This window comes from Leuciscus leuciscus (genome assembly GCF_965113295.1).
Source record: "Leuciscus leuciscus genome assembly, chromosome: 12".
NCBI lineage: Eukaryota > Metazoa > Chordata > Actinopteri > Cypriniformes > Leuciscidae > Leuciscus > Leuciscus leuciscus.
This window is the reverse complement of record NC_138736.1, coordinates 4,776,190-4,798,473: the sequence shown is the minus strand read 5'-3', so window position 1 is coordinate 4,798,473 and position 22,284 is coordinate 4,776,190. Positions and strand designations below refer to the sequence as shown.

At 36.8% G+C, this 22,284-nt stretch overlaps 2 protein-coding genes across 2 annotated transcripts; one reads left to right on the top strand and one right to left on the bottom strand.

Moving 5' to 3' along the window:
• Nucleotides 1–4,021: 4,021 nt before the first annotated feature.
• Nucleotides 4,022–15,502, top strand: LOC309510911 (solute carrier family 22 member 13). The gene is made up of 11 exons (XM_082185900.1): nucleotides 4,022–4,708; nucleotides 5,170–5,273; nucleotides 6,447–6,601; nucleotides 6,992–7,160; nucleotides 7,981–8,095; nucleotides 8,469–8,572; nucleotides 10,208–10,419; nucleotides 10,549–10,657; nucleotides 11,880–12,080; nucleotides 12,200–13,585; nucleotides 14,971–15,502. The coding sequence occupies exons 1-10, from the start codon at nucleotides 4,367–4,369 to the stop codon at nucleotides 12,300–12,302; spliced, it is 1,614 nt and encodes a 537-aa protein (XP_082042026.1). The 5' UTR covers nucleotides 4,022–4,366; the 3' UTR covers nucleotides 12,303–13,585; nucleotides 14,971–15,502.
• Nucleotides 15,431–20,651, bottom strand: LOC309510907 (digestive cysteine proteinase 2). The gene is made up of 11 exons (XM_082185893.1): nucleotides 20,481–20,651; nucleotides 20,184–20,243; nucleotides 20,009–20,101; nucleotides 19,747–19,919; nucleotides 19,373–19,622; nucleotides 19,093–19,288; nucleotides 17,785–17,975; nucleotides 17,578–17,669; nucleotides 17,202–17,363; nucleotides 16,779–16,968; nucleotides 15,431–15,764 (listed from the first exon to the last, which is right to left on the bottom strand). The coding sequence occupies exons 1-11, from the start codon at nucleotides 20,548–20,550 to the stop codon at nucleotides 15,577–15,579; spliced, it is 1,665 nt and encodes a 554-aa protein (XP_082042019.1). The 5' UTR covers nucleotides 20,551–20,651; the 3' UTR covers nucleotides 15,431–15,576.
• Between the last annotated feature and the right edge of the window lie 1,633 nt (nucleotides 20,652–22,284).

Genomic DNA, 22,284 nt, shown 5'->3' with positions numbered 1-22,284 from the left:
TTGTTTGAGAAGCCGTTTCACTCGGATAAAGGTCACAATAGAGTGAATAATGCATTTCAAAGATATTCTTTAATAATTTTTTTTACTTGTGGGGGGAAGTAAGTAGTTAAAGGAACACTCCACCGTTTTTTTAAATAGGGCTTATTCACCGTCTTTCCTACATTTAGATAGGTGGGCAAACGCATTTTTGTCTCAGTGCATGCATTGTTTTAGTTTGGCAGCGCCGCCGATAGCTTAGCTTAGCATAATTAATGGAATCCTTTGTTGCCAGCTAGCATGTCGTGAGTAAAAGTGATAAAAAAAATTATTTAAAAAAAACTGGGGCCTGCGTATTCACAACGAGTACAAATAGCAATGCAGATTAAGAATAGGCGATTTCCTAGGCAGATATTGACATGGGACTATATTGGGGTGAAGCACAGGCGAAGCACTGCTACTTGGGCGCAGAGATATCACACAACACCTGAAATCCCCCAACTTCCGTCAACATACCAGCGTGAATAGTAGCCGGCTATTTTTCCTACAGTAGACATAGTGAATGGCGACGAACATGGCGGATTTTGTGAGAGACGAAGAGGGTGACTTCTCAGACAGTCAAGAGCCAGAACCATACCTCTATGAACCAGAGTTTTCAGAAAACGAGCTGCGTGCTTTGGAAATAGAACGACAGGGGGAGGAGGTTGCGATCGCTCAACAGCCTGAGGACGTGAGGATGAGAGCCAACACGAACTGGTGGTGAGTGTGATATCTCTGCGCCCAAGTAGCAGTGCTTCACCTGTGCCTCCCCCCAATATAGTCCCAAGTCAATATCTGCCTAGGAAATCGCCTAGTCTTAAAAGACAAGTTCGGTATTTTACACTTAAAGCCCTGTTTACAGATCGTATCTGATGAAATAGAACGGTTAAGATAAAAATTTGGACACATGCTCCTGTCCCGAGAATTTTAGGTTTATTTCGCTTTTGTGGACCCATTTTGCCAAACGCGTCACACCCGTGATTCTTCAGTTGAGAGCTTGAATAATAGACACTCCAGCCCAGTTGGTGGCGATAATGCACCTTTGCCAATTGCAAGCAAACCACGGGCATTTCATTGAATACACAGAAGAAGCAGAAGAAGAAGCAGCGGAGTAATACCGTAAAGGTGCTGCGGTCTCACAGCACGTCCTATTAAGTCAATGGAGTTGGACAAAAACAACGATAAAACCTGTTGGAATGCATCTTTTTCAGCGATTTTTGAGTGAACATATCAGTGAACACCCCTGACCACTCGGTGAGTTTCACGTCTTTGTAAACGAAAGTTTAATGTGTTTTTAGGAAGGAATCTTCCAGTGCATATAGACAACCATTGTGGGGGTGGGGGGGGAAAGCGAAATAAACCTAAAATTCTCGGGACAGGAGCATGTGTCCAAATTTTAATCTTAACCGTTCTATTTCATCAGATACGATCTGTAAACAGGGCTTTAAGTGTAAAATACCGAACTTGTCCTTTAATCTGCATTGCTATTTGTACTCATGTGAATACGCAGGCCACAAGAAGTAATTCGTTTTTTGTTTTTTTTATCACTTTTACTCACGACATGCTAGCTGGCAACAAAGGATTCCATTCATTATGCTAAGCTAAGCTAGCGTGCGCTTCCAAACTAAAACAATGCATGCACTGAGACAAAAATGCGTTTGCCCACCTATCTAAATGTAGGAAAGACGGTGAATAAGCCCTATTTCAGAAAATGGTGGAGTGTTCCTTTAACTACTTACTTCCCCCACAAGTAAAAAAATGTATTAAAGAATATCTTTGAAATGCATTATTCACTCTATTGTGACATTTATCGGAGTGAAACGGCTTCTCAAACAAGAGAAAATGTAGGGCGGGACTTGATTTTGTCCGTGGGGAATTGATTGGATGATTATGGTTTGCTATTGGTCGATCTCAGCTAAGCTAAGCTAAGCTAGCGGTGGCGCTTCCAAACTAAAACAATGCATGCACTGAGACAAAAATGCGTTTGCCCACCTATCTAAATGTAGGAAAGACGGTGAATAAGCCCTATTTCAAAAACGGTGGAGTGTTCCTTTAAATACATGCTGCCCATGTGTCAACTCAAAAGAGACTCATTTAAATCTAATAAAAAGCATTGAATGGTCATGTTAACTGAAGTCATTTCTGTTCATGGGGCGCCTCATGAACCCTTCCAGCCTCACAGCGTGTAGACAGTGACATTCTGCTCAAAAACAAGCCCACCAGGACAGCTTAAATTCCATTCAAATCAGAAAATGAAGGCCATGTGTTTTATCAGCTGAGTAAACGCTGTATGATCAAACATTGTGGCAGCAGGTCATCTTTGCAAGACTAACAAATAGGATACAGATGCTTTTCATTTTGTTAATTTAATTTAGTTAATAATGATGATAATATTTTTCATCTTGGGCTTGAAATTTTGACATAGCTACATGTGATAATTAATTAAATTTAGATCTAATACTGATAATATTAAAAGTGTGTTTAACATTTTTATATTTTAATGTGTTTAATAGCAATTGTAATGTGTTGAATGTGTGAATATAGGAAACCACAAATGTAGTCAGTAGGTCATCTGCCTCACGTTTGCTGAATGGTGCTTAACATTATTGCTATATACAGCCCTCTTGCATCTACATTGTCACATGGTTGCATGAACAGAAAAAACACACAAACCATTGCAATAATAAAAACAGAATGTAGCAGCAACATTGCCACAACGTAAAAGTGTTTGTTGGGTTCGGCTCAGTGCTTCTAACACCCTGTCATGGTGAATATTTGTGTTAAATTATCATATTTGAAGTAAATCTCTGTTTTATTATTTTATTATAAATGATGACCACTATCTTTCTTTTGATGTTTAGTTTTTTGTAAGCAGCTGCTTTTTATATATATATATTTTTTTTTTTTTTTTTTTTACTTATTACAAATTTTTACTATACTCAATTTTTTTTATTAATTTCATTTCTAATTTTGTTTTTCCAGAATGTGAAAAGCTGGTATTCGGGTGCCTTTTAGCCATCAACAAATGTAGAAAATCAAACTCTTTAAAAGAAGTAATAAAAACAAAAAATATTTGAAAAGAATAAATAGTGAATCTTTACTGATACGCAACAATGTAAAAGAAATATGGGGGGGGGGGGGGGGGGGGGGGGGGGGGGTCCACCTATATAGTAAGTGTTGTAGCCTATATTTATCATGAAATTTGGATACACATGCCTTGAGACAGGAAAAATTGTGATATGTGATGGTCCAAAATGCTGTAAAATGTCTCAAATCGTTTTTTTTTTATCAACTTCAATATGCTTAGAATTCAAATGATGTTATATTTATTACTAAGATAGGTTTAAAATTAAAATGGTTCATCATTTTAAGGCAGTAAGATCATGATCTTTACTGTGGGGACACAAAATGCACTTAAAGACACATTCACTGAAGACACGTACGTAGTGTTTATTGGACACCAGTCCATTATAAAGTCTGCTATTATTACATTTTCTGTTGTTGTTCTGTTGCTTGCTTATGTTTTTACGTTTCATATAAAGGTTGTAATTCAAAAGATGGCATCTGGAATGTAAAGCACACATTCTTTCTGAAGGCACGCTTTTGTTTCTCCAAGTCCCCGTCTCTGACTCTTGTTTTGAGCCGGAGGTTGTTGTTCCCAGTATAAGGTACAGTGGGTCGCGTGGGACTCATTTACACAGAGCTTTGATCTACGGTCTCATTATGCGCGTGTCCCAATTAGACCAAGACGCCACCATCCACCACTTGCACAAAATGCTCGAAAGGGATTTTTCAAACTAATCAGCCAATTCACTCCAGACAATAGTGTTTGCTTTGTATTATCCTTTGCGTATACAGGCTATTCTTCATGGTTTCTGGTCAAATTAGTAAAAGTAACAGTAGCAGCTGCTCTCGATCCATTCCAGACGATACTGTTCTGCTCCAGCCTTTCTAGTTGCTTCACGATTTTGTAACAAGCTGAGCGCGCGGGGTGTGTGGTGTTTTACACACAGATCTGTCGCGAGCCATGGAAAAACGCGTCTGGAAAGTGGACATCAACTCACTTTGACATGCCTGGCTTTTAATGATCTGTTTGGTCTTGAACAGGACTTGCTTGTGCGACAAAATATAATTTTGTTGTCCCTAAGATGATGTTGTAGATTAACAACAACAATGGCACGTGCTGCGTAAACATATCCTATTGATTTCTGCGCGAGTTCCTCAGGATAGAAAATAATGCTTTTTAATTTAGCTGTTTTTATAGACGTGCTTCACTGTTCTCTTGATCACTGTGTTTTGATGGGGGAGTGAAGGCTCATTTCCCTCAAGACTTATTTTTCCAAGCTCGAGAATGAATTTCGACCAGTTGCTGGTCACAGTCGGTGGCTTTGGGAAATACCAGAAGCTTTTGTATGTGTGGATATGTTTACCGCAGATCTTTCTCGCATTCCACATGATGGCGAGCGTCTTCACAGGCGCCACGCCACCCCACTATTGTCGGGGTTCCAGGAGGGACGAGGACTGGTCGCTTACCGCCTCCAACCTTTCAAATGTGAACATGAGCATCTCTCTTCTGCCGGGGCACGCGGACTCGTGCACGGTAGTTTCAGGACAGAACCGTAGTGCACGCTCCAGGTGTGAGACAGGATGGGTGTACAACCACGAGATCTTCCACAGCACCACTGTCAGTGAGGTAAACACGGGTTAATGTGACGTTCTTATTCTTAAATGGGCATAAATATTATTTGACCAAAAACAATGTTATATCATAATATATAGGCCTGGTAAATGTACATGTTATGTAGTTAAAATAGCCTATATAATAAAATAAAACTTGTATAATTTTTGTTACATATAGGCTACTCTACAACAACACATCTAGGCTAAATAATAAGTCCTCCGGGGACCCAGGAATAGACTTTTGTCCTATGTAGTGGACATTATATTTTACACCATACATGTCACAGTTTTTGTCCTGTAAAGAAACAATGTTTGGAGGTTTCACATGACAACAACAACTCCTACACTAGTTGGAGTGCTCACTAATTTAGTGATCAAATTTAGCACTCTAATGGAAATATGAGAAACAAGAAAAACTCTCAAAACTAAAAATAAACCAGTAATGATTTTAGTTTTGTGTGTTTGTTTGTGCAGTGGGATCTGGTGTGTGAGAAGGCAGGTCTGAACAGTCTGGGCTCATCTGTCTATATGCTGGGGCTGCTGGTAGGAGCTGTAGTGTTTGGAGCGATGGCAGACAGGTATACACACACACACACACACACACACACACATCCTCACACTTCACATGTGCGCTTTGGTCACTCAGCCCTAAACAACCTGAGGGAAACTTGAAGTCATGCCCTGCTCATAGCTCTCTCTCTGTCTCTCTTTCTTTTTTGTTATTAATTTTGAATATCAAATGCATGTTGCCTAGAGCTATTTTATGCATTCATAGAAAGTAAATACACACCACTGTTTCCAACTTAATGGTCTGTATACTTTGTGTACACTAAATAGCAGTGCTTCTCAAACTTCCTCTGAGACCTGAGCAAATGTCCAGGGGACATAAATGTTGTTGACATAACCTTAATTATAATGCTATAGAAAAACACTACTGACAGCATATACGTATTTGAGTTTACTTGTTCTTATTACAACAGAAGTACTACAGAGACATATCAGCTTTGGACAAAAGGTGGTCTTGAAGTCAACAATGTTGAGAACCATTGCTATAGGGTGAATTAAAGTTTAAATATTTTTTTTTTACATTTTCAACTTTCTTTAGTGTGTAATTTTGCTGTTTGAGCATGAAAAAGTTATGCAAAGCACAAAGTCACTCAAAGGGAGTTATTCTCTATATCAGTGTCACTGTTTCTGAACTCCCTGAAACTCCTCCATTGTAATCTTGAGTTTTCACGTCACAATATTCCTCATTTAAATAATTCCCATCCAAGACATACGCAGAATAAAGGGGCGGGGCCTGGTTGAGTTAGTTAGTAGTGTGTTGAATCTCACGGTTATGGTAAGGGGCGGGGCATTTCCCAAACACACTGGAAGCTGTTGACCAATCACAACACACTGTTCCAACCGACCAATCAGGGCACATTGTGCTTTTCAGAAGGAGGGGCTTCATAGAGACAGGAACTAAACAGAGCGTTACTGACAGACTGGGAAGAGAGGAACTTTTTTACATTCAAGAATGAAAACCTAATAGAAAAAGAAAAGAAAAAAAATGTAAAAGGGCATAATATGGCCACTTTAAGGAAAACCGAGCATTATTTGACATTGAGATGCTCAAAAGTGGCCAAATTCACCTGATTCTAATAAATAATTTTATCAAAGTCTCTTCTGTATTATAATAAAAAAACACCCATCCATCCAACAACATTCTTCATCAAATCGTTCTCATTCTTTCTCTCTCTCTCTGTAAGGTATGGGAGGAGGTTTGCCTTGCTCTTGTCTTTAGCGCTTCAGACAGTGTTTGGTGTGGCCGCTGCCTTCGCTCCAAACTTCCCCGTTTATGTCACCCTGCGCTTCATCATAGGAATTACAGTGTCGGGTGTGATAATCAATGCATTTGTGCTAGGTGAGTCATGGCATGCTGGAGTCACTCTCTCTCATATCAAGAAAACATTTACTTATCCATCTAATTAGTTGGCACTGATCATGCACGATGAAATCAAATGGAAAAGATGATAACGTGACATAGTTGTTGATATTCACTAATGATAGAACACGTGTTGAACATTAATTGGCATGATTGAGGCCCTTGAGCAAGACACTGATGATATTTTTAGTAAACACAACATGATATTTTAAGTCAAATTCACACACCTAACTCTTGCTCAATGTGACGTTGAGATTAAATGTCAACAGTAACAAACTTATTTCTTCTTTACCATAGATCTAAATACCCTAGATTGAGCCCTTAAACCCCAATCCCAACCTCCCCCAAACGCTTAACCTCCCTCCACAGGCACAGAGTGGACCTGCACACAGAGACGGATGCTGGCCGGCATCTTCACCGACTACTTCTTCGGTTTTGGCTACATGCTGCTGGCGGGTTTAGCCTATCTCATCAGAGACTGGAGAAAGCTGCAGCTCGCCATCTCTGCACCAGGCTTTCTCTTCATATTCTATATCTGGTGAGACAACACAGAAGGATACATCAAGTTAACAAGTGAATAACAAATAACTTTTTAAAATAAATTTTAGGACTGTCAAATCGATTAAACGAGATGAATCGCTTCTAACATAAAAGTTTGTAAATATATAATATATGTGTGTGTACAGTATATACTGTATGTATATATATATATATATATATATATATATATATTTATATACACAGATAGATAGATAGATAGATAGATAGATAGATAGATAGATAGATAGATAGAAAAAATTTTTATATTGTGAAATTTTGTTGTAATTAAAAATGTCTGTTTTATATTAGATATTATGTTCAAATGTAATTTATTCCTGTGATCAAAGCTGAATTTTCAGCATCATTACTCCAGTCTTCAGTGTCACATGATCCTTCAGAAATCATTCTAATATGATGATTTCGTTATTTATTATTTTGATCAATGTTGGTAAACAGTTTTTTATTTTGTCTGAACTTTTGTGTAAATTGTATGTATTATATGAAGTTACTGTAACTTTATTTTGATAACATTTTAAAATAAGTTTTATATTTTTACTGGATTTAAACTTTAAATAAAAGTGTACACTTATTATTATTAATAATACTAATACTAAAACAATTAATTTAAAGCATTGATAGTATAATTTGTATATGTATCTGACATTACACAATAAGGCTCAGAGACTCTTATCCTCATAAATGAGTACATAAAGTCTCTCTTTCACTCTCTCTCTATCATTCTTATAACTTGACTTCTTCCCTTCCTCTGCCTTTATCGTTCTGACAACATAAATCTCTCCTCTCCTCCTTTTTCTCAGGGTTCTTCCACATTCCGCCCGTTGGCTGTTGGTGAATAACCGAAAGGAAGAGGCGATTGATCTTCTGCGTAAGGCGGCTTTGGTCAATGGCCGCACCTTTCCTCCCTCGGTTCAGGTACCACAAACTCTCTCATGGACTTGCTTTCACTCTTTCTGGCTTTTTTTTTCCGTCACGCCTCTGGCACAATCTTCCAATCCCATAAAAACTCTTAATAGCTCTGTTAGCATCACCATGACAACAACCATCCCCCACCCGAGGAAACCAAGGAGCCTTTGTCTGTAGTCTTTAGGAAGTGATAGTCTGAAGCTTTGGTTCACAACACCAGGGCAACATGGAGATGACTTTCACATCATCAGATCATCAAGTGCATTTACCAAGGTTTCTGCCATCGTCCCCCAATGTGTGTCTGTAAATGTTTGGTTATGAAAACAGGATGTTTTTATAGCATTTTCTGCACTGTTTTAAAGCATCACGTCTGTTATCACAGGTGGAGCAATACGAGGGCCCGCAAGGACGCAGTCAGTATACAGCTGTGGATCTGCTCCGAACTCCCCAGATGAGGAGGAGAACGCTCATACTCTTCTACATCTGGTGAGATGTATCTGTGTAATGTATAGTTTTACACGTTTCTTCAACTTCAGGCACTTTTATATCCATTTATATATTTTTATTAAAACTAAGAGACTTCAATGTTACACATTAAAAGTGTCGGTTACACTTTATTTTAAGGTGTCATTGTTACAGTGTAATTATACATTTAAGTACTGAGTAATATTAAGCAACTATATGTACTTACTGTAGGGTTAGGGTAGGATTATGATTTGGTTGAGGGTTAGTTGCATGTAATTATGTATCATTTACTTTTATTACTATGGTAAGTACATGGAACATATGTAACAAGGACACTGTAAAATAAAGTGTTACCAAAGTGTCTTAGAAAGTGTTTATCTTGCCTTCTTTTTTATATTCCTGCTGCATTTCAAATGCCCTTTATGTTAATGTTTTACCCTGGTCCCATAACATGAACATTCATCATATTAATATTAATATTATTCAAGGTAAATGTCATCCCTTCAATAGAATATTTTTGTTGTGTATCATTTCCAACCAAGCTGTAATTTTGTCAAATTCTGCAAAAAAGACTGATATTATTTAATTTTGATTAATATAATTAAAATTAATAATATTAATATAATAAAAATAAATTATTAATATTATATAATTGTGTATATATTTAGGATACATAAAATTCTAGTTATGAAAATAGAAAGGAATCTGCCATTTTATTTTATTTTATTTTTTTAAAGGGATAGTTCACCCAAAAAATAAAAATTTACCCTCGTAAGACTTTTCATCTTCAGAACACAAATGAAGATCTTTTTTATGAAATCTGAGAGCTTTCTGTCCCTCCATTGATTGACAGCTACGCAACTACCACTTTGACGCTTCAAAAAGTTCATAAAGAGATTGTAAAACTAATCCATGTGAATTGAGTTGAATTGATTCAATTCAATTCAATTGGTTTAGTCAAAATTTTCTGAAAATACTCTATCGTTTGAGCTTTGTGCTTTATGCACTTAGAAATTTGGGCTTTTATACACTTATAAACATTCATCAACTCACACATCAGTTGTGTTAAACATAAGCTCAAGCATGTTCGCTTGATGTGTGAGAACCAATGAGGTTCATTCTCGTGTAAAGCGATTGAGTCTCTTCAGAAAATTTGGACATAACCGCTCAATTCATATGGATTAGTTTTACAATTACTTTATGAACTTTTTGAAGTGTCAAAGTGGTAGTTGTGTAGCTTTCAATGGAAGGACGGAAAGCTCTCAGATTTCATCAAAAAGATTTTCAGTTGTGTTCCGAAGATGAACGAAAGTCTTATGGGTTTGGAACAACATAAGGGTGAGTAATTAACGACAGAATTTTCATTTTTGGGTGAACTATCCCTTTAAATGCTATTAAACACACATTACAGATTAAGTACATCATCTGAGATGTGGTGGAAATGACACTTTGGTGAAAATCCATGACAAAGAGTCTCCAGTCAGAGTGTGAAGTGTCTTTTAAGGGTTTATTTTCTAAAAGTCCACATGCTTATAGCTGAAGACGCACCCACAAACTCTATTGTGTGCAGTGTAAATGTACAGTGTTTGAAGTCATGTCCTTCACACGCACATAAAGGTCTCCCTTAATTGACTTTTTGTCTCTGTGTTTCTCCAGGTTTGTTAATGTGTTGGTGTATTATGGTCTGTCTCTGGGTGTGTCTGACCTTGGATCAGACCTTTACCTAACTCAGTTCATGTTTGGATTGGTGGAAATTCCCGCAAGGTCACTGGTGTTGGTTCTCCTGCCCTGGAGTCGACGAATCCCGCTGAGTGTGTTCCTGGCTGTGGGAGGCGGTGCATGTCTGCTTACCCTCACTGTCCCAGCAGGTGACCAGTCAAACATGCCCAGAGACACTTTTCAAGTCCTTTTCCCAAGGGTGTAGTATTTTCTTGCACTATTGTGGCCATTCCTACTCTCGTTTCCATCATTTTATTTTCACACTCTCTTTCTCTCAGACAGTCCTCATATCCGAACTGGTTTGGCCATGGTGGGGAAATTTGGAATTACAGCGTCTTTTGCCATCATCTATATTTATTCTGCTGAACTTTTTCCAACTGTTCTCAGGTACTCACATTCGCATCATATATACATAGGATATAAAAAAATCTATACACCCTTATTATAAACAAGTTTTTTTTTTTGTGACGTAAAAAATGAAACAAAGATAAATAATTTCAGAACTTTTGCACAAGTGTGCACACCCTTTTATAATTGGTATGTGGATGTGTTCAGAATTAACTAATCAACTATGTGAAATAGTACACACAGTGACAGAAAAGACTGTATACATAAAATGGCATTTTGTAGCCTATAATGCACTGTGGCATGACTTTCTATCAAGTTTTTGATTAAAATGTTTCTTAATAGGGCTCATATTATGCTCATTTACAGATTCATAATTTGTTTATGGGGTCTACCGATACATTTACATAATTTAATGTTAACTATTTTTCATTAGATTGTATTGTTGCAGCACCTGTTTTCACCCTCTGTCTGAATTCTCTGTTTTAGGGTCCGTTTCATGCGTTTTGTCCATTCATTTACATAACAACAGCATTTTGGGGGCATGAAAATGCAAGAAAATGGGTTTCAAAGCACAAGTTTTTGAAATCGATACAGTTATCATCCCCGAATTTGTGAAAATGGTGACGTCATGCGCATGCGTATTATGTGTCCGGTCTAAAGGCGCATTGTGTTTCTTTCTATGGTTTCTTTATCAAGTGACATCGCCATCTACTGGCCTGGCATCATAATACAACGATTTTAGTCGTTTTCACGGATCCGTGTGATTGGGGATTGTTTTGACAAGATTGTCGTCTGTACTTGAAAAAAGCGATACAAAGTTTTTAGTACATCGTTGTCATGTAAACGTACCCTTATTTTCGGGTTCTTTAAAACACGCCTTCCGAAAAGCACACTCTGCTCTGATTGGTCTGCTGGTCACAGTCTGTTGTCAAGTCAAGTCATCTTTATTTAAATAGCTCATTTTATAATACTGATTGTTCCAAAGCAGCTTTACAGTGATAAAGCTGTTTGTTGTGATTGGTTAACCTTTTAGGGCGCGTATCAGAAATGTAACGGCCCTTACCACAACCGGCGAGTGTTAGTGCCTAGAGGTGCTGTAAACATTGACATGTCTATGGCTGTAAACACTCCTGTAACTGCGCTAACTATAGTTCCTTTCTAAACAAATGTAACCCTGGACCACAAAACCAGCTTGAAGAGCTGCTTGCTATTGTCAAACAGTATGTGGAAATTATTTATAATATGCCTTTTGTATCTGCAGGCAAACCGGTATTGGCGTTTCCTCGATGTTCGCACGGATGGGTGGAGTTTTAGCGCCACTAATAAACCTGCTTGGACGCCACACACCTGTTGTGCCAATGCTGATATTTGGCTCCACGCCTCTCATTGCTGCAGTGTTTGCCCTAGCATTACCTGAGACTGCCAATCAACCACTACCAGACAGCATTTATGATACAGAGAAGTACACAATGAATCCTCCTCACACACTAACCCTAATCCTAACCCTAACCCAAAAATAAAAAGCCCTTTAACCCTGCTAACACATCTCTCAAATAGTTTCTTCTCCTTTTCTTCCTTTAGGTCCACTCTGAAATATGACGGACAAATTCCTGTCCATACCAGCCAATCACCAAGCAGCACAGAAGGACAGGAACTGCAGAGTTTAGCAGACGAGTCCAGATAGGCATACATGATCACACACAAACTCTATGCAGTCTCTCTTTGTAGAGTGTTTTTCTTTATCAGTCATGCTGATGACAGTGAAACTTGCTAATGGTTCAGGTTTTGATACATTTTGATACGTTTCATAATTTTAACTGAATTACATCAGGACTAGCAGTTTACTAAAGTGTAAAGTTTAAAACATGGATGAGTGGATCTGAAAGCAATGCGATTGGCTCTATCCACCCAAATTGTTTATCTGGCCTCTCTATGCAAAACAGATATGCTCCTAACAAACATTTGTGAATGAGCAAGCTAAACTAAATAAATTCAGTTTAGTTTTAACATATATTCATATTTAAAATGTAAAAAAAAATTTTTTTGGGTAAATGGACCAAAAATATTGATGACTCATCCTGCACTAGAGATTTTTGTCCAATCAGATGCTCTTTAGAATGAGAACGTCCCTCCCACTGGCACCACTGGAAACTGACTAGCAACTTTAGTGAGTGTTTGGTCTAGTGGAGAGAAAACCAGTGCCTTCTTTGTAATGTAGTCCTTTATGCATGTGTCCAGTGTTTGGGAATTACACCATATTTGTCTTTTGTGGGCTTTGAGTTTTGCTTGAGATGAAAATTCCCAAAGCTTCTGCCTGTTTGAAATTGTTTTATTAGCATGTTAGCATCCTGAATAGTCTCAGTAGCTACAGGGAAAAGTATCTTGTTTAGTGCTGATTTAGTTTTTCTATTGATTTTAGTGAAAAAAACGTCATCATACGCACAATTAAAGTGGTTTAATGTCAGTGTGGGATTGATATGCCATGTCTTTCCAACTTTGCTTGAGCCAATGATACTTCCACTTCTGCAGCCATACACTGCCAAATGACACAATCTAGTTTTTAACTTTATATACTGACATTAACTTTAAAAAAAAAAGGGAATTGTACTTTTACTGCATGAAATTGTTTGATAGAAATTAACTATTTTATTATAGGCCTAATGCAATTTATCTAATGTTCTCAATGTTGACAGGGGATCAGATCTTAAAGGGATAGTTCCACTGATATAAACAAATCCGTCATTATTTACTCACCCCCAGGTTTAATTTAAACCCTTGGACTGTCCTATAAAATAGGTGCTGTGTCCTATAATATTTACATGCTTTGGACAGTCATGCGGAAACACTGTTCATTTGGAAAAATGAAATTAGAAAATGTGTCAATTGGAGTTTTTAACCTTTATTTTCCCAAAAGTTCATTCAGGAAAAACTTGATAGTACCTTCGGCAATGTATAATTTGAGGATGCGTAATGCCAGAGCTAGGGCTGGGCGATAAAACGATAACGATATGTATCGCGATAGACACGTAATCAATATCAATAAAAAATGCGTTCGATAAAACGTTCGATAATTATTTATTTATTTTTTTCGTTGGAAGAAACCAGCAAAGCAAGTTTGATTGCATGAACAAAGGCACTCACTCTCTAGTAACTAGATAAAACAGAAAAAGTCAGCTCGCCTGACTTAAAGTCTGACCGTAGTCAGACCAATGTCGTCTGCAGATTATGCAAGACCGTCGTCAGTTTCTCTGTTATTCGCGTGCTTATGCGCTGTTCTAGCGTGTGCGTTTCTCAGCGCATACATGTGAAGCTCACATGCACTAAAAGCCTGTCTACCAGCGCCTGAATACTAAGTTATCTTTCGAGTCTTATTTTGCTAATACTGTTATACACACAAGGTTTACATAAACTAGTCGGATATGTCTAAAGTGAAAGCAAACTTGAGAAAATTGAGAGAAAATCTGCTTGTCAAATGCGTGTATAATAGACGCGTCGCGCGCAGCTCTTAAAGAGACAGTAGTAATAGTAAACACGCTGCCGCTTGTCCTTAAAGGGATAGTTCACCCAAAAATAAAAATTATCTCATTATTTACGCACTCTAATGTTGTTCCAAACCTGTATTAATTGCCTTCTAATATTTTCTAATATTAATATTTTGAAGAATGTGGGTATCCAAACAGTAGCTGGTCCCCATTGACTTCCATAGGAGAAAAATATACTATGGAAGTCACTGGGGTACATCAACTGTTTGGTTACCCACATTCTTCCAAATAACTTTTATTTTCAACAGAAGAAAGAAACTTATTCGAGTTTAAAACAACGTGAGAGAGTAAATTATGAAAATTAGAATTTTTAGGAGAACTATCCCTTTAATGTTAATAAAACAACAAAATGTAAAGAGAAAATCACTCACTGCTCTTGACTAATAACTTTATTAATAGCTTTAATAAGTATCAATGTATAATTTATAGAAAATAGAAAGAAATAGATTTATATAATTTATAGAAAGAAATCGTAATATTATATTTTTGCCATATCGCCCACCCCTTTATAAAGCATTTCTTACGTATTCTTTAATTTTGCACCTTAATGTTAAGAGATAATTGTTAAGTGTTCATTGTGATTTTAGACTTTTGAGTTTTCCATGGTCGTGTTGACATTTCTGCCTTTTTAACTGATGGGATTATAATCAGAGGTAGGTTAAGTTTAAAATAAAAAATCTTTAAATGTAATATATTTGTCTCCTGGACTGGTCCTTATTTTAAATATGTTATAAAAAAATTCAATAATTATCGATATCGACCGATATGAAACACTTATATCGTGATACAGTTTTCAGCCATATCGCCCAGCCCTAGCCAGAGCTTTTATATAAACAAGTCACTCGTCCAATCAATGACAATGCCACCCAGGGTTTAGAATAACCTGGGGTTAACCAACCCAGGGTTAAGCCTAGTCCCAGACTAAAATGCATGTTTGAGCTGTTTTGTCTCAGGATGCGCATCAATAGAACTATCCCTTTAACCAAAACATTTTTTTCATATTACCGCATGATTATTAGGATCTTAAGGCTCTTACTCTGTCATGAGATGTTAATTGATTTGTAACTGCCTGGTCCTGTGAAAGGCAAGGTCTTACAATGTGAGGAAATGAAAAGACGCTGAGATGACATGAGAATAAAGCAATTAGCATCTAATGAAACTGTTTTAAAGGCCTGCTAGTTGCTGATCATTGCCTGTGGACAATGTATGTGTGAGTGTTACTTTTGCTGCATGATGCAAGTCTTAATGTGATTTTACAATGAACAAGCAGTTTGTTATTAAGACTTTCCATGTATTGACACTCTGACTGAAGCACAATAAAACTGTGATCAATTGTCCAGCACCCAGGATCAAATAAAAGCAATGAAAACAATTCCGCTGTTGTGTGGTTTTCTTTGTAGGATGAGTATGTATATGTTAAGCTAATGTGACGTAAGTAGCATCAGTGGCCACACCACAGTTGTTGTCTTTCATGGACATCAGTACATAGCCATCATTGCCCCAGTAAGTGGACCAGGAGTTCTTCACTAGCCAGTAGGGCTCGTTATCCAATATCCCATAACCGACTGCTAGCACAGCATGATCCAAGTCATCGGTCCCGTTTTCTGTGGATATAGAATTTTTTTACATGAATTGTTGCTTGCTATAGAAAAGAGTACTATATACACTTGATTTAAAGCAATCTGTAAGACATTTCTGTGTTCACAATAGTATGCATGAGTATGAAATATAAACTGCATACTATTATCATATTTGTGTTTTAGGATGTAACGAGGGAAACAAAAATGACTGCAGTATACAGGCAATGCTGACATATAGTAGGAAATGTACTATTTTCCAAAATGCAACATTTCCAGCTGCAAAATGTTATTTTATAATAAAATAATAAAAAATAACAATATAATACCATTTTGCAGATGGAAACATACATTTATTGTTGTTATGTATATTAATATGTAGTTAATATAAACCTTAATATACATATGTCCCAAACAGATAGAAGCATGTAAATATTAGTTTTTAATTATGAATATTTGTAGTTAATATACATATTTCCCAAAATGTTTCCATCTGCAAAATTTTCTTTTCTTTATAATATAATTTAATAATAAAATAAAATAATAATAATAATAAGAAACTATTTAACATATAAAACCACTTTGCAGATGAAAAAAAAAAAATCCCTATTGTTTTAAATTATTTATGTATATTAATATTTTATATAATAATATTAATAATTAAATAATATTAATTAAATAATATTAATATTTATGTATATTTCTGCTAAATGTTGTCATAAAAAAAAAAAATAAAAAAAAATATATATATATATATACACACACACACACACTTCTATATGTACGTACATACATACTTACATTTATACATTCCATATATTACAGACACATATATACACACAATATTAAAAATAAAAAATCTGGAATAACATTTTGCGGATGGAAACATTTAGAAAATTACTATGTATATCAATAATATTACATTTTGTAAAAAAATAAAAATAATTATAATAATAATGATATATATATATATATATATATATATATATGCAAAACAAGTGTTAGGATTTAGTTAGTGAGGCAGAAAGTGTGAGGACTCACTGCAGGCCGGTTCGTAGTAGACTCCGTTGCTGTAGAAGGAGAAGGAACGGTGAGCAGCGTCGATGCTGACAGCTACAGGTCCGAACTTAAAGATAGCGACCTTCAGTTCCTCAATATCACCACTGGTCACATTAGTGTAACCCTTCAACTGTGCCACCATGGAGGACTTATCGTAATGACACAAACCATTCTGAAACACACACAGTCATCTGATCAGTGACCCGTTTAACCATCCGTATCTGATGGACCGGAATCTTAATTTCTACTTTCTAGAAAGCAAATTATAGTAGGTGGACCTTTTCATGCAATCAGGAAATATTGTTTCCCATTATAGAGGTCAATTATAACTGAAACAACTATCTGAATCAGTCAGAAACGTTTGTGCCAGGTGGAGATGTGTGTGTGTGGTGTATGAACACACACCATGCCCATATATCCTCCATAGCTCTCAGCGGTTGAAATGCCACCATGCTTCATGATCCACTCAAAAGCTCTCCACTCCTCTCCTCCATCACAACCATTATTCCCAAATCCCCAAGTGCAGTCGACCAGCATCTGCTGGGACAATGATGTCAGCTGTCCCGTCTAAGAGAGGGAAAGACAAGGACTAGTTCAAATCGGTGTCAGTGAGGTAAAAAAAACTCCATTGAAAGATGAAAGAAATTCATACAGGTTTGGAACAATTTGAGGAAATGATGACAGAATTTTCATTTTTTTGGTGAACTATCCCTTTAAAAATGGCCATGCCCATTACAAAATAAGGTGGATATGGAGTCTGGAGTTTGTGGTGTGGATCTACCTTCAGGAAAAGAGCTCCCTCTAGTGTTCCAGTGGAGGCAAAGCTCCAGCAGGATCCACACACGGCCTGGTCTTTCACAGGGGTCACAGCACCTGAAAATACAGAAGAGTATATCGGTGTCTGTGTATCATTCCTGCAATACTAAACATGAATAGAAAGACTCTGACTTCACATACAACTCTACAAATACGAACAAGAGTCACACACCAATCAGCCTCCAGTCTATTGAGTCAGGGGTGTCTATAGAGCGCATTTCAGAGGGAAAAGGCTGAGCCTGTCTGTGAACATGAGATCTTTTACATCCTCTCATCATGGCCAGCTCTTCCTGAGACCGATCCGCCAGGTGATTGACAGAGAGGGAGAAGGAAAGACCAGCTCTGTTCATAGAGTGCACATACCTGAAGAAGAAAAGGACGTCAAACTCATCATTCTCAAAGATCATTCTCATTATGTAATTGTAGTTTATTATGGCTCCATATTCTCATTTGTTTCTAGATAGTTGATATGTCTATGTACTGTAACCAAAAAAAGGCCTCGTAATTTTTTCAAAGATAGTCTTTATTTAAAATCAAATATATTTTTCCTGCAATATTTGCGGTTTAAAAAAAGTAACTTTTTTGGTAACACTTTATTTTAATGTGTCCATGTTACATGTACTTACCATAGTAATAACAGTAAATGATGCATAATTACATGCAACTAACCCTCAACCAAACCCTAATCCTACCCTAACCATACAGTAAGTACATGTAGTTAATTAATATTACTCAGTACTTAAATGTATAATTACACTGTAACAATGACACCTTAAAATAAAGTGTAACCACTTTTTTTTTTACATTGTCCTTGTTACACGTTACATGTAGTTACTGTAGTAATAACTATAAATTATGCATAATTGCATTCAACTAACCCTAAATCAAACCCCAATCCTAACCCTAAACCTATAGTAAGTACATTATTAGTAAGTACCCATAGTAAATACTTAAGTAATATTATTACTCAGTACTTAAATTCATGATTACACTGTAACACGGACACCCACAAATAAAGTGTAACCAAAAACACAAAACAATGTATGACCATTTTAAAAGGCTAGTTGCCACAAATACCCTCATATAATATACCACTTAAAAACTAGCCTTTCTAAAAGTGCCAATCACTATACTATTGTCATAATAATATTAATAATAGTAATAGTAATGCTACTAATGCAACCAAAACAAAGCAACCATTTGGCATCAGATTCTGCTTGTTTTAAATCATTTAAATTATATTTCTCCTAAAAATTTGTACCTTTAATATTTTTATTACATTTTAATATTATAAAATCAATCCAGGTCATGCTGTACTATGAATATAATCATGGCTATGGGGTTTGCATGTTGTGCCTAACAACTATTCACAATAGAGCAGCCTTTCATAGCATGTTGTTTAATAAAAATAGATTTGCAATAAAATCAACTTTATTACAAATCACCAAATCTCAAGGAATATTTGTTGTTTTTTCCTCACCGAATATTATGCACAAAGTTGTGCTCGCGCTCCTCGTGCTCCTTCTCACTTTCATACTGACGCTCAAACTTCTCCTTAAAGTGACCGAACATACGGTGGGCGTGGCTAACAGGAGAGGTGTGGACATAGTCTTGAAGGGGATTGGCCAATAATCGATGCTCCATACCAGGACCAGGAAAGTCCCCACAGGTCATTCCTAAACACAAGAGTGAGCATTTGATTAGATGGTCTGTAAGTGGCAGAAACATGCCATGTCATTAAATGTGTGTTCTCCAGTTACCTCCTGGTAGTTTGAAAATGTCAGACTCAGTTCGAGGACTGAAGTCACTGTAGTCAATAATGTATTTGTCGTAGTGGGATCCCAAAAGAGTGTTGAAGCCCATCATCTCATAGTGGTACGGGACTGCTGGGGAATTATTTCCCTCTGGACGTGTGACCCACAGACGATACGTGTTCTTCTTATGATAAACTTTTGTGACATTTTTCCAGACCTCACACAGAACGCCTGCGTAATACTCCATCTTCTCAAACTGCAAAACAAACAATGATTTTATACACATTTCAGCCTTGTTGCAGGTTTGAACGACATGAGAAAGAGTAAATGATGAGGGAATTTTCACTCTTAGGTGAACTGGCCCTTTAAGAAGTACATACTTCAAAGCCCTGCAGATCAGGCAGTGCTGTCTGTGGAAGTATTGGATCCTCCTTGGTACCATTAAGCTGGAAACACTTCATAGTATTGAATTCTGTCTCAGTGGTAACTGGTGTGATCTTGTAAGTGACACCATAATCCAAGTCGTTTCCGATAAAAAAAGTGCTCACTTGACCTGTATAGATGGCAGCAATTAGTAGAAACTACATACATAATCTATTCCATTTCAATACTGCCTGATTTAATCATCTGAAGATCACTGACCATGATAAAAGTCGATGCGACCTCTGTTCCCCTTATGGTCGTACCAAGCTTCAAACGGTTCCTTTATCTCAGCATAAGGCAAAGTCAGCATACCTACATAAAAGAGGTACATGTAACATACTGAAAAAGAAGTGTACTGTACTGGGATGTACTGTGTAATTAGGCAGAAATGCACCTTTGACATGATACATCTTTCCAAAATCAGGAACTGTTCTGCCACCAACTGGTGTGGCATCTGGGGATGATGTAAAAGTTACATTAGCTTTTACTTTTATGTATTAACAAATACACAGACATAATATACACACTACGAATACTTCAAACCTTACTAAGTCTAAATATGCAATTGCTTTCTCCCTCAACACGTTTAGTGTTAGAAACAGCACAGGAAATCTATGGCAGCCATTAAATCACGAGATCAAGTATTACATTATAATGTTTTCTTCCTGTTGTCATGTTGTTTTCTCTTTACCTGCAGCACAGAGCAGAAGCACGAACCCAGCGAGAAGACGCCACATACTGCAATCTAAAGCTACAAACATCCACTGGAGATGGAAAATAAGCTTTCGTCCGTCTCAAAGTCAGTCCCGAAACAAAACTCTGTGTGTGTGTGTTTGCGCCAGTGACGAGGCGCGATAACAGACAAAGTTCCAATAGAAACACGCGAAGGAGGGGCTGAATTAAAGTCATATGACATTAGGGTCTATTGCTGTCACATGACTGTAGTCAGCTGTTTTCTGAGGGCAATATCCTTGATCGGTTTTGTGGCGGTTAAAATTGCTGACTTCATTTCTAACTAGAAGTTCACGGTGTATTACATATATTAAACAAGATTGTTCACTACACGAATCCTGTAAATCAGAATTAAAGCATCTAAACGAGAAAGATGAAGCGTAATGAAAGTGAAGTGTATTGAAATGAGAGATGGGAAGTAACTTTGCAGAAATGCTTGAAACATTAGATGAGCAGCTGACAGTGAATAACTGTACACCACCAACAACAAATCATCACATATAATGCATCAATTGCTGGTTCTAAATTCTAAAAAAATTCTAGAGTTAACATCTAGCAAATCAGATTTTTTTTTTTCGGCTTCCATAAACTCCCCTGTACATCCGTATGATGATGTACTGTTAACAACTAAGACAAATATGTATATATATTCTTTTAAACTTTGTACAGTGCAACTGTTTGTTTAAGCAATTCAATTATGTTTACGAACTTTATTTTTCTTACTACGGCAGTTTTTTAGTACTAAAATGTATACATGTCATACGTTTAACTAAAGCCATATGTCACAGAGTGGTTTATTAATAAAGTGAATCTGTTATTTTCTCTCCTTTTTTGATAAAATACACAGGTTGTTATTGTCAAGCAAACATTAGTGCTTTGTGGTCTCCCCATTCTTCTTAAGACTGAGTTCTTCCGATATAGGCCAATATGTGAATAGATTTATTTGTATTAAGTTAAATTTATATTTTCCTTCTTAATAGCCTATGTAAACACAGAGAAATAAAAAATTTCAGCATTTTCTCACCCTCATGTCGTTCCAAACCTGATTGACTTTTGTGGGTTTGAGTGAATATGGGTAGATTTCTTTACTGCCCTAGTACTTCAGAAATCCCTTTAAAGGTGTACATGTAAAGTGGGACAGTGGCCTTCATCATCACTATTCTAATGCCTATCTGATGCAAGACATTCATCAATATGCTAATTGAGGACTTGTTGGGACACAGTCCAACTCAGTCATTTACGCCTCAATGACATATTTACTTGTGTGTTCTAACATGTAACTACTGTCTGTCATGTTTGGTCTCATCTGACAGCTTATAAACTGAACTGAATTGTGGTGAACTTAATAGTGATATTCAAGTATCCTAACGTACAATCTAGGTACTATTGCTCAAACGTGCAATGAGGAGACTTAATATGTTATGTGAGGCCTACTTCTCCCCCTCTTGATCACCAACCATTTGCCTTATCTTTTGGTTTTCTGTCAGCTGGTTTTGGTGTTGGTATTCCACTCATGTTTAACAATGCTTTGCTCAGGGTTTAAGAAGGAAAGGTAACTTTTGATCTCGGAGAAAGGCTTTAACTCTGCCACTAACGCAAGATTTGAAAACAAGTCAGACACTTTATATAAATACCAACAAGTGGGGTGTATATTATTATCAGTTTTATTTTGATAAACTCAACACAATATAACATTAAAATTGCATGAAAAGAGCTTTTACTGTGTAAGAAATTAAAGTCTACCCTGACCCAGATTCCACTTC

Excerpts from the sequence above, each read along its gene's own strand:
- LOC309510911 (XM_082185900.1), top strand. The coding sequence starts at position 4,367 with ATGAATTTCGACCAGTTGCTGGTCACAGTCGGTGGCTTTGGGAAATAC. Across the intron at positions 4,709-5,169 it reads ACAGCACCACTGTCAGTGAG|TGGGATCTGGTGTGTGAGAA; the intron begins GTAAACACGGGT and ends TTGTTTGTGCAG. Across the intron at positions 10,658-11,879 it reads CTTTTTCCAACTGTTCTCAG|GCAAACCGGTATTGGCGTTT; the intron begins GTACTCACATTC and ends TTGTATCTGCAG.
- LOC309510907 (XM_082185893.1), bottom strand. The coding sequence starts at position 20,550 with ATGTTTGTAGCTTTAGATTGCAGTATGTGGCGTCTTCTCGCTGGGTTC. Across the intron at positions 17,976-19,092 it reads AACTTTGTGCATAATATTCG|GTATGTGCACTCTATGAACA; the intron begins GTGAGGAAAAAA and ends TTTCTTCTTCAG. Across the intron at positions 16,969-17,201 it reads ATGGAGGATATATGGGCATG|AATGGTTTGTGTCATTACGA; the intron begins GTGTGTGTTCAT and ends TGTGTGTTTCAG.